The sequence below is a fragment of the Numida meleagris genome, chromosome 1 (genome assembly GCF_002078875.1).
Source record: "Numida meleagris isolate 19003 breed g44 Domestic line chromosome 1, NumMel1.0, whole genome shotgun sequence".
Taxonomy (NCBI): Eukaryota; Metazoa; Chordata; class Aves; order Galliformes; family Numididae; genus Numida; species Numida meleagris.
In genome coordinates, this window is record NC_034409.1 from 12,257,302 (window position 1) to 12,271,902 (window position 14,601).

Sequence of the window (14,601 nt, forward strand, 5' to 3'; positions counted from 1 at the left end):
CGCCCCCGCCCCGAGGTGAAGTTGGCGCCCGCTCCCCCCGCGCGCCCCGACCTTACCGCTGCCGCGCGCCGCAAACAACGGGCAGCGAGGGGAGCGCGAGACTGCGAGGAGGCGGCGGCGGCGCGCGAGGCAACAGCTGAGGGCGGAGGGAGCGGAGAGGGAAAGGAGGGAGGAGGAGCTGGCGCGCGCCCGAGCTGCAACCCCCGAGCGCGCGCGCCCCTGGGGGCGTGGGGCTCCGCCGTGTGCGGGCGGAGGCGGAGTGACTGACGGCGCTCTGCACGAATTGGCGACAAGGGGCAGGGAGGGAGGCGGGACTGAGGGCCGAACCTCCACCAACCGCCGGCCGGGAGGTGGGCAGCCTCCTTTTGACGGGCGTCTCGCCGTCCAATGAGAGCGGGGGTCCGGCAAGAGGTGCCTCCCTGCTGCCCAATAAGGAGGAGCGAGAGGGAAGGGGGGTGGAGCTTCCTGCGGCGGAGCGGGGCGGGCGGAGCCGCGCTGGTTGCGCGGAGCCAGGCGGGCCGGGGATGCGCCGAGACCTTGCGCGGGGAGGCCCCGGGCCGGGCGGTACGTAGCGGGGCGAGCGGCTCCGGGGCTCCTCCGGGCTCGGGGCCCGTCAGGGGGCGGCTTGGCCGTGGGAAGCCCGAATGAGGCGGTGCAGGGCGGGCTGCTCCGGCCCGGCCCTGAGGGAAGGGCCTCGGTGCCGAGCGCCGGGGGTTGGGAAAGGGCTCTTCAGCAGAGGGTGGTCGGGCATGGAACAGGCTCTTCAGGGCAGTCACGGCCCCAGGCTGCCGGGGACGCTGCTCTCAGATACAAGGTTTGGGTTTGGAGTGTTCCTGTGGGCAGCCTGGAGCTGGTGCTCCCTGTGGGCCCCATCCCGTGGTGCCGTGATCCCTTCTCCCCTGCGTTCATCGCTCTGAAGTCACCGCTGTTCTGGCAGCGCTGCTTCGCTGTAAGGCAGTGAAAGAAGCGCTCCTACGAAGTGTGAGTTTAAGTGCGTTCTTAAAATGGGCCTACGGGAATGTGTCTCATTGCTCAGATACCCACAGAATCAGCCTTAAAATGCCATTTAGTTATTAGATGTCTGTTTCGTTGGGCTTCATTTCCTAGAACTTTTAAGTAACTTTTGAGCCTTACATGTAAACTTGTAGCTCCTCTGCTGTTAACGTAGAGCTGAATGTTATGTTTGACTTTCTACGTTTTCTTTCTAAACAGGACATAATTAGCTAACACAATACTCTAATTATTGAGCTCATCCCACCGAGGTCAGTAATGCTGCTTGCATACTGTTTCTCACCACTGATAATCTTCATTTCCTGCTAATTACAGGAGTCCTATTAGGACCCAACAGCATTTTTATTTTTATACTCTGCCACTGACATTACTTCAGTGCTTTCACAGAACTAGTTCAGGTGCGTACCAGATTTGCATCCCTTGCCCAAGGTTAACCATCTTGTGGTAGCTCACCTGCAGCTATCTGCAGATTCTGTTCTTTCTTTCCTTACGAAATATGGTCACGTTCTGTATGTCATCAAACCCTCCATCTCTGCCATCTGTATCCCCAGCTGCCAGGTTTTAGAATTTTTTAGCATCCTGTGCTTGTACTACAGGACTGTGAGATCTCAGAAGTACCCTTGGATTTTTTGAGTTTTTACCCCAAAAAAGCATGCAAAACTGAGTGGAGCCTTGCAGTTCTTGTCCACTCATGCAGGTACATCTCAACTACATAAATGAAAGGCAGTGTCACGTTCCTTGCTGAGGTTTTTGTCTGCTTGTTTAAATTGTGTTACAGGGTGGTTCTGAACCTCATGAAGTGAGCAACCTTCTAACTAAGCAGCCCCATCTATCACCTCTTCTGTAGATTTCATTTTTTGGTTTTTACAATAGGAGTTGTGAGGCACTGGAACAGGTTTCCCAGAGAGGTGGTGGATGCCCCATCCCTGGAGACATTTGAAGGTCAGGCTGGACGGGGCTCTGAGCAACCTGATCTAATTGTAGATCCCCTGTTCATTGCAGGGGAGTTGGACTAGATGACCTCTAAGGGTCCCTTCCCATTCAAATGACTGATTCTGTTTTCTCCAGAGACAGTTGATAGCACCTTCTTCGAGTATCCAATAACCTGATACTTCCAAGAGTGTTGAATTTCCTTTTTCCTTTCAGGCCCAAGTTTCCAGTCTGCTTCTTTGGTTTCTCCTTTCTCCAGTGTGCAAATAAGAGGTTCTCCTTCCCATGCTACCTGTAGCGATGATTTCCAGAATGAGTTCTCTGGAATGTTTTGATGAAAGGAACATTGAAAGTTTCAGATCGCTGCAGTCTTCACCGTAGCCATAAACGTGTACCTGAGAATACTGGAAATAGTTTCAAAGAGTGGGAAATACTTAAGGTGGATCATAACAGTTGTTCTGTAGTGCTGGCTGCCAGCTGGTTTATGTGTGTTCCTACAGCCAGAGCAGTGCTAACTGAGCTTCCTTCTGTTTGTTTCAGCCTGCCTAGCAATTTAAATCTCGTCTACATGTCACTGCTCAGCTCCACCTCATCCCTGAGGATGGATCCCAGTTCTGCCCTTCAGTAACTGGCTTTCATCACACCCTTAGGCAGTCTGGGCGAGCTACAAAAATACTATTTAAAATTTTATTTTCACTTGTTCAGCTCAAGAAAGTGGCCTGGGTCACCCAAGGGTCAGGGGGAGGAGCTGCACTGACAGTAACCCCAACTTAGGTTATTTTAGGCTCGGCTGGGTCTTTTCCTTAAAACAAATCCCACTTTTGCCCTCTAAGTCTGAGCAAAAAAGAAAGTTTGTTGAATCACAAATCATGTGACGGGGATGATTTTAGTGGCATACAGAGTGCTTGTCCCCTAGTCTGGTTTGGTATTCTAATGTGCCAAAAAAAAAAATCGAACCCAGTTAGGAGGGAAATGTTTTCTGCCTGTTCAGGGAGCTGAACAGACTTAGTTGGTGGATCTGGTGAGCATCAGTGAGAGCAGCAGCCACAGCCAGGAGCGCCTGACAGGGGAAGGGGCTTGTCCTTCACCGCTGGGAGCTGGCAGGGAAGGTCAGGTGCTGGTTTCTGTCAGCTGGAACAAATCAAAGTTCAGTTGGTATCAAGTGGAACAGAATTGGTTTTACTGAAGTAATTTTTATGACATTTCTAAATCTCAAATGTTGAAAATAGTTGCTTATGAAGCCTATTTTAGCACTGTTTCACTGGTATGTAATTATTCATCGTTGTAGCTTGAACGGTTAAGGAGGATCGTAGTTCTTCCTGTTCCTGCTTTAAAGTTGGTACTTTAGACTCACAGTGAAAGTCTTCCAGCAGATGAAATGGTAGAACTCTCATTTAGGAATATAGAAACCTTTATGAGTGCAATGGCAGATAAATTTGTTCCTGTTTTTCTTTCATCGTGACTACACTGCAATTTAAACATGCTACCAAGCCAATAAATTGAAGTATTCCTATCAGCCAATGTCTGCATGCTTTAGATACTTGCCACAAAGCAAGCATTAATCCACAAGCCTCAGTATTTAAGATTGCTGTTTGACTGGAAGAGGTAGTAGTAGCACCTACTGGGTCATTGCAGCTGTAGTCTGCAGGACCGCTCAGATCATTTGTTACTTGTGCTTATTAGCTGGCTTGTATTTTAGTGTGATCGCTTACCACAGACAGGGAGTTGTTACTTTATGTTCAGGTATGAGCTAAGAGTTCCTCAGTACAGGAGGAAAACAGCACTGAACCACATGCTCAGTGTAGAAGAATCTTTGTGAGGTTGGCAGCTAGGTGGGGTTTAAAGCATCATTTGTTCCTCAGAATGAACAGAGGTAGGTGACACAGCTGGCTAAAGCACTCCACAAGGATGGTGGAACCAGCAGAGCACGCACCGCTGAGAATGGGAGCTCGAAGGGAAACGCGAGGACACAGTTTACACGGCTGATGGAGACAGGGTGGGAAGACACGTTGGCCTATGCACAGAAAGTGCCTGGTGGTTGTATAGTGACCGCTTCTGATGCCCGCCCTGTGTTTTGTTTTGTTAGGTTGTTGCTGACCACTTGACAGACTTCCTCTCAAAGCTGTTTAAATGAGAATGTCCCTGGCACAAAGAGTACTGCTGACATGGCTTTTTACATTACTCTTCCTCATCATGCTGGTGCTAAAGTTGGATGAGAAAGCACCATGGAACTGGTTCCTCATTTTCATTCCAGTTTGGATATTTGATACTATCCTTTTAGTTATGTTAATTGTAAAGATGGCTGGACGTTGCAAGTCTGGCTTTGACCCTCGCAATGGCTCCCAGAACATCAAGAAGAAAACCTGGTATCTCATCGCAATGCTGCTTAAATTAGCCTTCTGCCTTGCCCTCTGTGCTAAGCTGCAACAGTTTACCACGATGAAACTAGCCTATGTATTTATCCCATTGTGGGCCTTGCTTATTGGGGGTATGATTGAACTCGGATACAATATCTTCTACGTAAGAAGAGACTAAGCTGTATGTGGCTTTCCAGTCGGAGATGGGTACTAAGCTGCTGGATTATCCATTTTGCCACAAAAGTGATTCCTAAAGCAGAATGCCACCTAGGGAAACATGCTGGAGACTTGATCTATACCAGGCTGAAGACCAGAAGTAGACTTGTACCGTTTTTTATTTTAAAATGGTCATACCTTCCCTTGTAAATAAAAGTCTTTGTTCCACATAAGGTGTTCTAATATGGTTGTTTGTTATATGGAGTAAAACTAAGCCTCTGCCCCTGCAGACAGATACCAAAAGGAACCACAGATGTTCTATCCCAGTGAAAACTTCCTTACAAGGCTCGCCCTCTGTCTTATGCTGTTACTCAAAAAAAAATAACTGGTAATTTCTATGATGTCCTAAATTTAAGAATCAGTAACAAATGGAAGCCACTAGAAAGAATTGGGTTTTTAAGTGCTGGAACACAAACAGTATTTTCACCCAGGGAAAAAAGTTAGTAGCTGAGCTATGGCAGCAGCCTAACATTCAGAAAAGAGGAAGGTCGCAATAATTAGGATCGTCTCCTAGTAACAAAGTCACTCGTGCTTTAAGAGTCTGAAGCTGCTGTAATGCATTTGTGGTAGGAAGTGCAGGAAGTGGTCTTTTAAGAAAAAAAAGATTGTTTTTATGCTGTAGTGTATTAAATCCATGGAGGTGACGCCTTGGCTTTTTGGAGCATCAGCAAACGTACAGGGGAGCAAAAGTACTTCTTCACATAACAAGTACCATGAATGGGACTGCTGGGAAGAGCTGGAACAAGAAGCCTGTTGTGGGGGCTGGAAGTGCTCTTCCAGGAGCCAGGATAACATTAAATTCAAGTCTAAGAGCTTTTCAGGACATCATTAAGACCCGTGCTGAATATACTGATCCATTCACATTTACTGGGTACAGAAAAGTTTCAATGAGTGAAAAGAGCCAGAGAAAAACTTCTGAGGTAACAGCAACTGTCTAGATTAAAATGTCTCATGGGAAAAATGAGAACCAGTTGCATTCAACTGTATGTCCTTTTCTTTTTAAAGTCATCCTCCACCCATAGAATTTTTGCTTGCTCTTCAATCATACAGACATGGAATAAATACATAGCAACCAGGACCTGCTGCAGCCTGAGGCACTGGATCATGACTTAGAACAGGAGGTAACAAATGATCTTTCAGAATCTGTCCTGGTTGCTTCAGTGTGGTCAACTGTCCTACCTTGCTAATGGGGAAACCAAGGAATGACAAAAATCTTTCTATTCCTTAGCTGTTACAAAGAATATTGTAAGTTAGTTATAAGTAACACATCAACTTTTGCTAAGCACATCTGTGTACTCCATCCCAGCTTACAAGCATCACAATTTATAAGAAGCTGAAATAATGCAAGAAGTTTTCTTCCCTTCAAAGGAGAAAAACAACTGAACAATGTGTTTCCCTTCCTTCAGTAGCAGCGTTCCTTTCTGGGAGGCATCTCTGTGTCCTGCTTGGCTCTGAAAAAGCCTTCAGCAATCTCTACACATTCAGGACAGACTCGTGCCCACTCCTGAAGAATGGGCTTCGGCATCTTTGTGAACTTGAAGTGAAAACAGCATGGCAGCTGGGCACAGCTGAGGGATGCTGAGGGCAGGAGGAATTCACCTCAGTGCAAGCTCCTCGGCCTGCCTGCTATAGGGAATGAGTGCACATCCGTACATTATATATGGAACAGAGAAAAATCCTCCAGTCTGTACACCAATTTAACCTCTGGATCCCGTGACTGGGACGCATTCTCTGTTATGTCCCATGGCTGGCAAGCTAGGCTTCATGTAAAATGTTCGTTGGATGCTTGAAAAGATGATGGAGAAGGTGAAAGTTATGCAAAGACCGACCTCCGAATCACAGCAAACTTCTATGAGCTGCTTGCTGCAAACACGTAACCAGCATCTGAATTTATGGGAGGAGGGGCTCGGTCCTGAATAAGGCTCAGTAGGGAATATGACAGAATCACCGAGCCCCTCTTACCGTGATGCGGTATCTTAGGGCACCAAGTGTAAGAGCAAACATCCATGGTCTTTCCACATCTGAAGAAAGAACAAGCAGCAAAGAAGCCTTGTTCTTCTAATGCCCAGAACCCATACTGCTCAGAAGAGCAGAGCAGCTTTCCTCACTGAAGCTGCTGATGTTAACAGACGGTTGTAACTGATGGAAGAATAGGAACCAGCCTCACTAGGACCTGCTGTCTTACAAGGTAAACTGCAAAAGTGACCGTGCCTCCTTACTAAATCCCCTCTAGCTCACAGATGCACCTATCATCTGGAAGTTTGGCATCTCCAGTTTACTAGGACTGAGCACAATTGTTCGAGATCTCCTCATAATTGCTGCCTGCTGGCAGATTTTTTTTTTGTTTGGTTTTGGGGGAGATTTCGTTTGTTCATTTTTAAGGGTCTACTTAAAAACCTTGAAATAAATCACTATGATTCGGAAAGCTGAAGCAGCAGTTTCTTCCTGGTGTCCCACATAGGTCATGCCCAACAATTTCATTTATCAGGAGACCTTAGGATGCAGCCACTTGGAAGCACTGAATTTTGCTAATTCTTTCTCGGCCCTTTTAGAGCTACTTTGATGAGAGGAATATCCCTTTTGATTTGGTACTTTGCATCGGTTGTAACCCTGCCTTAGAGCTGCTGCTGCACTACTTCTATACAAACATTCCTCTGCCTTTTTCTGCTGCCAGAACTTCATTTGGAAAAATCCAGTCCAAAATTCACTGTGAGCTCTTCAGCAGCTCTTGCAGGAATGAAGCTGTTTATAACGACCATACTCTCAAAGGCACTGGTTACAGCGCTGAACCAGGGTGAGTACTTCTCATTCACGCTTATCTGCTCATTAAGTGAAACGAAAAGGCAGATTCGATGAAGCGCTGGGGAAGACAGAAAGCTGATGCTGAGATGGCTCCTCCTGAATTGCCAGAAGTCACCGGAGAAGGCCCTGTGCCAGTTACATGTGTCACAGCTGTGATGTGGAGTGTGCCGAGAGCGTCACCATCTACACGTCTGTTTCAAAATGCAACTGTGAAGTTTTCTCTTCTGAAATGAAACATTATTGATCATATGCTGATGATTGATATATATTATGTAAATAATATATATATGGATGGCATATATATGGTGATAAATATTCTACATCATTTATTTCTATTCAAATCATTCATACAAGCTCGAACACTTCAGCATGCAGTATAGATGAGTATCTACTTTTGTCAGATTCAGGAAAATAAATACTCAATGCACATGTGTAAAGACCATGAAACTAAATTTTTCAGTTACTTATTTATATTGCTTTTCTTGATTTGTCAGCATTGTAGAAGAGCACAAAGTTCTCTCTGTTCTTGTACTTGGAAGATACAGTTGTGCGACGTACATCCCAAACTGGAACCTGAATGCTTTAAGAATGTGCACGCATGCATTCCAAATGTACTGCTAGGCACGGATGACAACATTCAGAATAGGAGAGCACAGGACTTGGTTACAGGACGATTTGAGAGATGAAAGCAGTACTACTTCTGACAAATACACATTGTGGTACAGAAGCAAAATCTTAAGAGTAACCTCAGGGAATTTTTCACATTTTCCCAATAGAAAACTATAGATAAAGATTTCTGTTAAGAATTGGCCGTACAAATGTAATTACCATGCAGTCATTGAGGTTGGATAAGACCGCTCAGGTCCCCAGTCCGCCATCAGCCCAGCCCCACCGCGCCCACTGCCTGCATCCCCGAGCGCCACACACACCTGCACGGTTCCTCAGCGCCTCCAGGGACAGTGACTCCACCACCTCCCTGGGCACAGGGAGATTGTGACGCTCCCATGGGTGTACAACCCTAACGACATTACATGGAAGCTATTTTAATACCAATGCATTTTGAGAACAGATAACACTACTTTTCAGAAGTAAAGCTCCTGACTAAGTGCATCCTCAGAACTAAGTTCTCTGAATTTATTAGTACGGGAAGCACAGCATTAACATCTAACACTAAGATGTTTTTGCCTCTTTTTTTCTTTAAATGAAGATAGAGGTAAAAATAACCAGCCAATTTCTGCACCCAGTTGTTAGGAAAAAAAAGCTTGCACCGTTCTGATGTACCTGTATTGTCTTCAGGTTTGAAGGAATTGGATCTCTTCTCAGGCAGCCTAGACCTGGCAGGCACCTGGCTATCACCTTGATGACAAAGAAGAATGAAGTCCAGCCCTCGGTAATGCTGTGTCCTTCCTGCCCTTCCCAGCACAACCAGCACCACAACCAAGCAGCAAATACAAGAAATGCCCTTTCATTTAGAGCAGAGTGACAGCGCAAGACTGAGAAACACAAGAATGAGAGTTCAAGCTTAGTTTATCACTTTTATCTAACTCAGTGTCCCTTTTAAATCTATACAGAAATCGGTCCCGAAACATGTTTCACCTGAAAAACGCATTTCTGAGAATAACAGAAGCTCTCAAGTGCATGAATGACAGGCACCTGAATGCTGCTGCACGCTCAGGACATAGCTTTAGCAGTTTGCTTTACACCATGTTAGATTTCCATACTTAGATCTGATTGGCAAGGTTTTCTTCTTCTTCAGACTCTACAGAGCACCCTTCCCAGCTAACTGTTCTACAATACAACCAGATAAAAAAAACCACAATTTCCCATGGAAAGCAGCCCTTAAAACACCAGCCTGAGCTCTACAATGCACTACATTCTCATTCAGGTGAAATGGAAATGAGCTGGTAGAAGTAAACATATCAAAATAGTTATTGAAAAATAAAACTTGATAAAAATAGAACTTTAATCTGCTCCTTTAATCGCTGTATCAGAATATCACATCCGTACACCCAGCGCTGAAGGAATATTTAGGACTAATGACCTCACCAGCAGGCTGACTGTCAGCGTGACCAGAACACAAGGCAACCAGTGCTTCCTTGGCACTTCAGTACAGAAGCGAAGCAGAAGCAATACCAGCATCGTAGTACAGAGGAACACAGTGGCCCGAATCGTATTAATACACTAGATTTGGAAATTCCATATCCCTGATGATTCTAACAGAGCTAGCAATCTAGATACCGTGAAATTAATCACTGCTTCTGGGTGAGAAACTGCACACACACAATGCAGAATTGTTTCTAAGAAAAGTGAAATGAGTGACCAATAGGAGTCAAAGGTTCCCAAGTGCTCTTGTGTATGCTGGAAACTCAGTGGGATCTGCACAAAACATCAGCGTCACCTATTACGCAGTTTTTAAAGTGCGTTTCACCCACCGATACCAAACAAACAAGTAGTAACAGGGGCTCACAATCCAAGAAAGCATTTTCAGCAGCGTCTTACGCAGCAAACAGAAATTACAAGTCATCCTTCCCACTTCTGACTCATGCACCTTCACCGTTGGCTCAAAGGTGCTGGCTGCCTACAAGCGAGCTTCTTGGCTTCCTCTGGCCACCAGAAAAATGAATGGAACTACAGCTGAGAAGCCTGCAACGATGTCTCACCATTGGATCAGAATTAGTACGGCTTTCATCAGTAGGGTCAGTGGTAACCCCTCTCTCAATGAGTCTTCTTCCCATAAGCATAAAGAAAACATGGATTTTTTTCCCCATCAATTCAGCATTCTTATTCACATGCATGTATTAGAAAATAGTCATTTTTAAACAAGGAATATTTTCCTTATGTTTCCTGGAAGACTTCTTCAGTGTTCCAAGTTTGAACGTCCTGCTGATCAGTTTCGCAGCAGTCCACCGATTCACGTTTCCATTCCCTACTTTATCTGCAACACCAATGTATTTACTGCGCACATGTATTTTTGCTTAAAAATCAATTTTATTTATCACCAAGGAATTCTTTCACAGATGAATACTTAAATCATCACCCTCTGAAATAATACTTTATTTCTAATACTAGATAGAATTAATATTTCCATTAAAGTATTGAAATATTCACTATAGTAACAAGGAAGGGAAAATCTGCATGCCAGCAGTACCTGTAATGAAAAGGCTGTTTCGGAGTCAGTGTGCAGGCATCGGAGGGCTGGGGGGTGACACAACACCAGTAACACTTGTGTGTAACACGTGAAGCCAGTTGCCAGTGAGACGCAAAAGCTCCGGTAATCGTAACAAGAACAGTAACTACCACCTTGAGAGCTATTGGTAGGGTCAGGAACAACGCAGCTCTTTGCTACCCACAGAAATGGTTACAGCATCTAGGAAAACATCTCTAAGGCTCCGCACATCTTGTCATTAGCTGGGACAGCACGGCAAACACACGGATGTGACCACCACTGCAGTACAGGCAATATTATCTATCTGCAGAAGAACAAGGGCCAAAAGAGAACTCGAACACTGGAGATTTCAGCCAAAGTAACAAGAGTTATCTAAAACTGAAATTCAGGGAGAGGGGAAAAAAGCAACAACCAAAGACTGGTTTCAGTACATCGGAAGGCAGGAAAGATTTATTGCTGGAGCAAAAGTCTGGATGTGAAGCTGATGCGTGCAACAGGAGCAGTTTATCGCACAGGAGCACTTGACACCAAAGACTTTTGTCAGACTAACCGACAACTTGGGAGCTGAAATTCTCAAACTGTCCTCCCTCTTGAAGAGCAACCGCATCAGGATGAACACACCACAGGAAGAGGACAATGTTCGGTTTTTAAAGCAAGCCAAGTATATCCCAGTGCAGCCAGCCGATGCAGACCCTTTGCACCTCTGAGTACAACTGCAGTTCCAGCAGCCACTGGTCGCACACTGCTCGTGTCCTCTCTACAAGTTCTGCCTAACAGTCACAATCTAATTTGTCTCAAAAATAAACAGTGCACAACAATTGTAAGAATTGCTACTTTTTCTCTCTCAAAATTCTGAAAGTGACAAAAAATGAGTTTAAGATGTGGGCAGTTTAGAAGCAAAATGTCAGAATCAAGACATACCTGAGCAGAAGTTCAAGAGCACACCAGCCAAGACCACTGAGCAGGTTTTCAAGTGGAAAAAAAGTTCTACCGTAAGTGTAAAGTCGTATTTGCTACACTATTTTCAAATACTGATTTCTTCAGCCTAGACAGCACCCACGGTGCAGAAAACAGACTGCCATCAAGGGGATGATGTACACGTTTCACTGAAATCCGACAAAAAAATACTTCAACCAGAACGAACACTCGGCACATGGATCAACAGAATACAAATGAGATTCAAAAAGGAAAAAAAAAAAAAGCAGCATCTGTCAAGGCTGGCTGGTTTTTGTAAAGCTGGAGCTGTCTACTAATGGATTTGAAAAGCTGCGTGCTTGGTAGAAGCTACAACCTGCAGCTCTTCCCTGCTGACGGCTGGCACAAGGAACAGGAACGGAAGGCTACAGAATGGCGTGTGTCCATAAAGCCAAGAGATTACGGGTAGAAATTTCCAGATTGTCCAGGGAACACAATGGGAGCTGAGAGCACGTTTCTATCACAAAGGCTCAAATCCTTACATGAACCAACTAACTCTTCAAATCCAAACATGCTGGAGTAGTAACTTACCGCGTCACACACGAACCATTTGCTTATGGAGTGAGGAGAAGTGAGATCCCTGAGGCTGCAAAACTGGGAGTCATCTCTCAACCAGAAGTCATGAAAATAGCAATGAGATTTCGCCACATCCAAGAGATTCGTGATTCTATTGCTTCTCTAATACATAATTATGGCTACGTAAGAGTAATGTTTAGCAATTCAAATGCTGATTTAATTAACAATTCCTCAACAGACCTATTGTAGATTTAAACACATCAGGGCACACAACAGGTAAACGGCTGATTTCAGTGCCAGGCGTAAGTACAAAGTAACAATTTTAACAACCTATGAGCAAGAAACCTTTGCACCAGAAGGCCCTGGGGTAGTTGAACTAGACAACACCTGGGAAAGAAAACAACACATTGTTCTATTGCTACGATTGAAGCCAAAGTGATCACTAAGCATATCAAAGATCTTGATTTGTGCATGTAAGGACGTATAACTTTCAAGAAGCCGTAGGGAAAAAAATACCCCAAAAAAACCTGGAGACTTTAGGGCTTTAGAAATAACAACAGGCCTAGAAGTTTTAAACATTTAGTTGAAGGACAGGCTGCAGGGCAGGTTACTGCTGTTTGTAGCTACCTGAAAAAGAAACAGCGTTCAGATGTGTTTGAACTACACAGCAACACGTTACACACAAATAAGTTAAATTACAGAGTGTTTGCCATTACCACATCAGACGCTAGCTAGCCTTGTAACCCTCTTCTCTCAGAACACAGGTTAGGAAAACTATAGAGTTCCACAGAGTAGAGAGAGGTGAACAGTCAAAGATGGAAACCACTATTATTTTCCTGATGAAGCAATTGTTACTTCTAACCTGGGACTCGAGGAACCTTCCTACCAGACACACTGGCCAGTCTATCTGTACTGCCTCGCGCTATCAGCACATGGAGAAATTCTAATCCAAATCTGCCTCAGTGAGCGTCAGGCCACCGCTCAAACTGAAGCCAGTACAGCTGTAGTAACCACTTAAAAACATTCTTTGTTCTAATTTAGTCAGATAACTGATATGAGCTTTGTTTTTCAAATGTGGAAAGGAAAATTCCAAATTGTGGCTTGCGCAGGGGGACGAGATGAGCACAAAAGGAGGTTGCCACCCTGCCCAGCTCAGCTACAGAGACGCCGGCAGCACTCCTGGAGCCCACTGCTGTCCAGCCTCCTGACACAGCAAGGCTGTGGGAAATGTTTGTCTGTTCCACGTTAACGTGACGACAGGATTTGGAGAGAGCCGTTAATGAGCAGCTGGGCAGGGAGGACTGATTTTGCATTCTGACTGATCTTGGCTGACAAAGAATGCCTCCGCTCTACCTCAGTTTGCTGCAGCGCCTCGCTCCGCAGTGGAGTGAGGGCATCCTATGCCTTAGTGCAGGTAGGAACAGAACCACTGACAGAGGCAGTTTAACTGAATTATTTTTTGCAGACCCAAAAATAAAACCAATCTGTTATTATGAACCTTTATTAAGCGGCTCACGTTTCAGTATAAATCACACTAAAAAGATTTTTAAAAAAGATATTTACACTACAGTGCTGACACATTTAAAATGAAAAAATTGGTATAAATAAGCTCTATGGAAAAGCCTGGAATTGTCAAAAAGAATTCTGGCTCATCTTACAAAAAATATATATGTTAAATGTCAGCTCTACTCTAAAACCTACAACTCAAAATTATTTAAAGACTTCTTTATGTTAAACCTGCAGTGTTTACAGTGCATCTGGCCCTAAGTGCTTTGATACTTCACAGTTATGGACAGGCACTGAGGAATGTTACAAAGCTACATAACTATCTTCCGTAACAGATGCGAAGGCAAGTCACAAACTCGCCTCACAAAACTTATGAATCTTTACATTATTACATCATTAAGTTTAAAAAGGAATTTAAAACAATATATACAAATTTAGCACAAAAAATCATCCTCTCTTTGTCCATGCAGTTTTGGATACGAACTGTGTTGTCTTGTATCATCCGGATGTACGTGACTCCCGGGGCACAACTTGCCTTGTAAGTCCTTGCTGCCGGGTTCAAATTTGGAATCCATTTCCAACTTAAATGCCGTCAGTTCAACCTGATCCAACCTAGTCTGAACATTCTGGCCCCTGCTGTCGTGGGGCGCCACTGTCTTTTCAGCAAGATCAACATTCATGGGTTCTTCTTTTATTCGGTGAGATGCAACAGGTTCGTGCTTTATCGGCATCAATTCCTGCTGCGCAACGTCTGAAAGTTTGGCGTCTTCGGAGGTATTTTTACTTGTCGTACAAATCCTGCTGTCAGTCTGAAGTCCGATAACCGAAGACTTGGGGTCTGCAGAGGTCCCTGCTTCGAGAGTGCTTGCATTTTGAGAAAGTTCTTCTTCTGAATGGTACAGCTTGAGCCGGATGTGCCAAGCCAAGCTGCACACCGCCGAAACTGTTTTGAACTGGTGCACAACATTCCTTGGGATAAAATAAATGTCATTATCAAATAACTGAATTCTGGCATATCGAATGCCTTCCCTTCGCAGCTGATTCAGTTTTGCATCATCAACCCACTGGACACACTGGAGGGAAAAAAAAAACAAGGGTGAAAACTTTGTTTGAGGACTTGCA

The 14,601-nt window shown here is 44.7% G+C and overlaps 3 protein-coding genes across 8 annotated transcripts in view; 1 reads left to right on the forward strand and 2 right to left on the reverse strand.

The window, feature by feature from the left end:
• Positions 1–195, reverse strand: part of PHTF2 (putative homeodomain transcription factor 2) — a 65,398-nt gene extending 65,203 nt beyond the window's left edge. For both annotated transcript variants that reach the window (XM_021384499.1, XM_021384496.1), the window contains exon 1: positions 57–195. The gene's annotated coding sequence lies outside the window, so the exon portion shown is untranslated. The remainder of the gene's footprint in view (positions 1–56) is intronic.
• TMEM60 (transmembrane protein 60) overlaps positions 1–4,687 on the forward strand; it is a 5,257-nt gene extending 570 nt beyond the window's left edge. Inside the window, exons 1-2 of one of the 3 annotated variants that reach the window (XM_021384500.1) lie at positions 440–564; positions 4,028–4,687. In XM_021384500.1, coding sequence (XP_021240175.1) covers positions 4,072–4,476 — 405 coding nt within the window. In that variant the 5' untranslated portion in view covers positions 440–564; positions 4,028–4,071 and the 3' untranslated portion in view covers positions 4,477–4,687. Of the gene's footprint in view, positions 1–439; positions 565–602; positions 3,938–4,027 lie in introns of those variants that run through there. The other 2 variants (XM_021384502.1, XM_021384501.1) reach the window with 2 other exon arrangements.
• Positions 10,283–14,601, reverse strand: part of RSBN1L (round spermatid basic protein 1 like) — a 47,449-nt gene continuing 43,130 nt past the window's right edge. For all 3 annotated transcript variants that reach the window (XM_021384494.1, XM_021384492.1, XM_021384493.1), the window contains one exon: positions 10,283–14,552. In XM_021384494.1, coding sequence (XP_021240169.1) covers positions 13,914–14,552 — 639 coding nt within the window. In that variant the 3' untranslated portion in view covers positions 10,283–13,913. The remainder of the gene's footprint in view (positions 14,553–14,601) is intronic.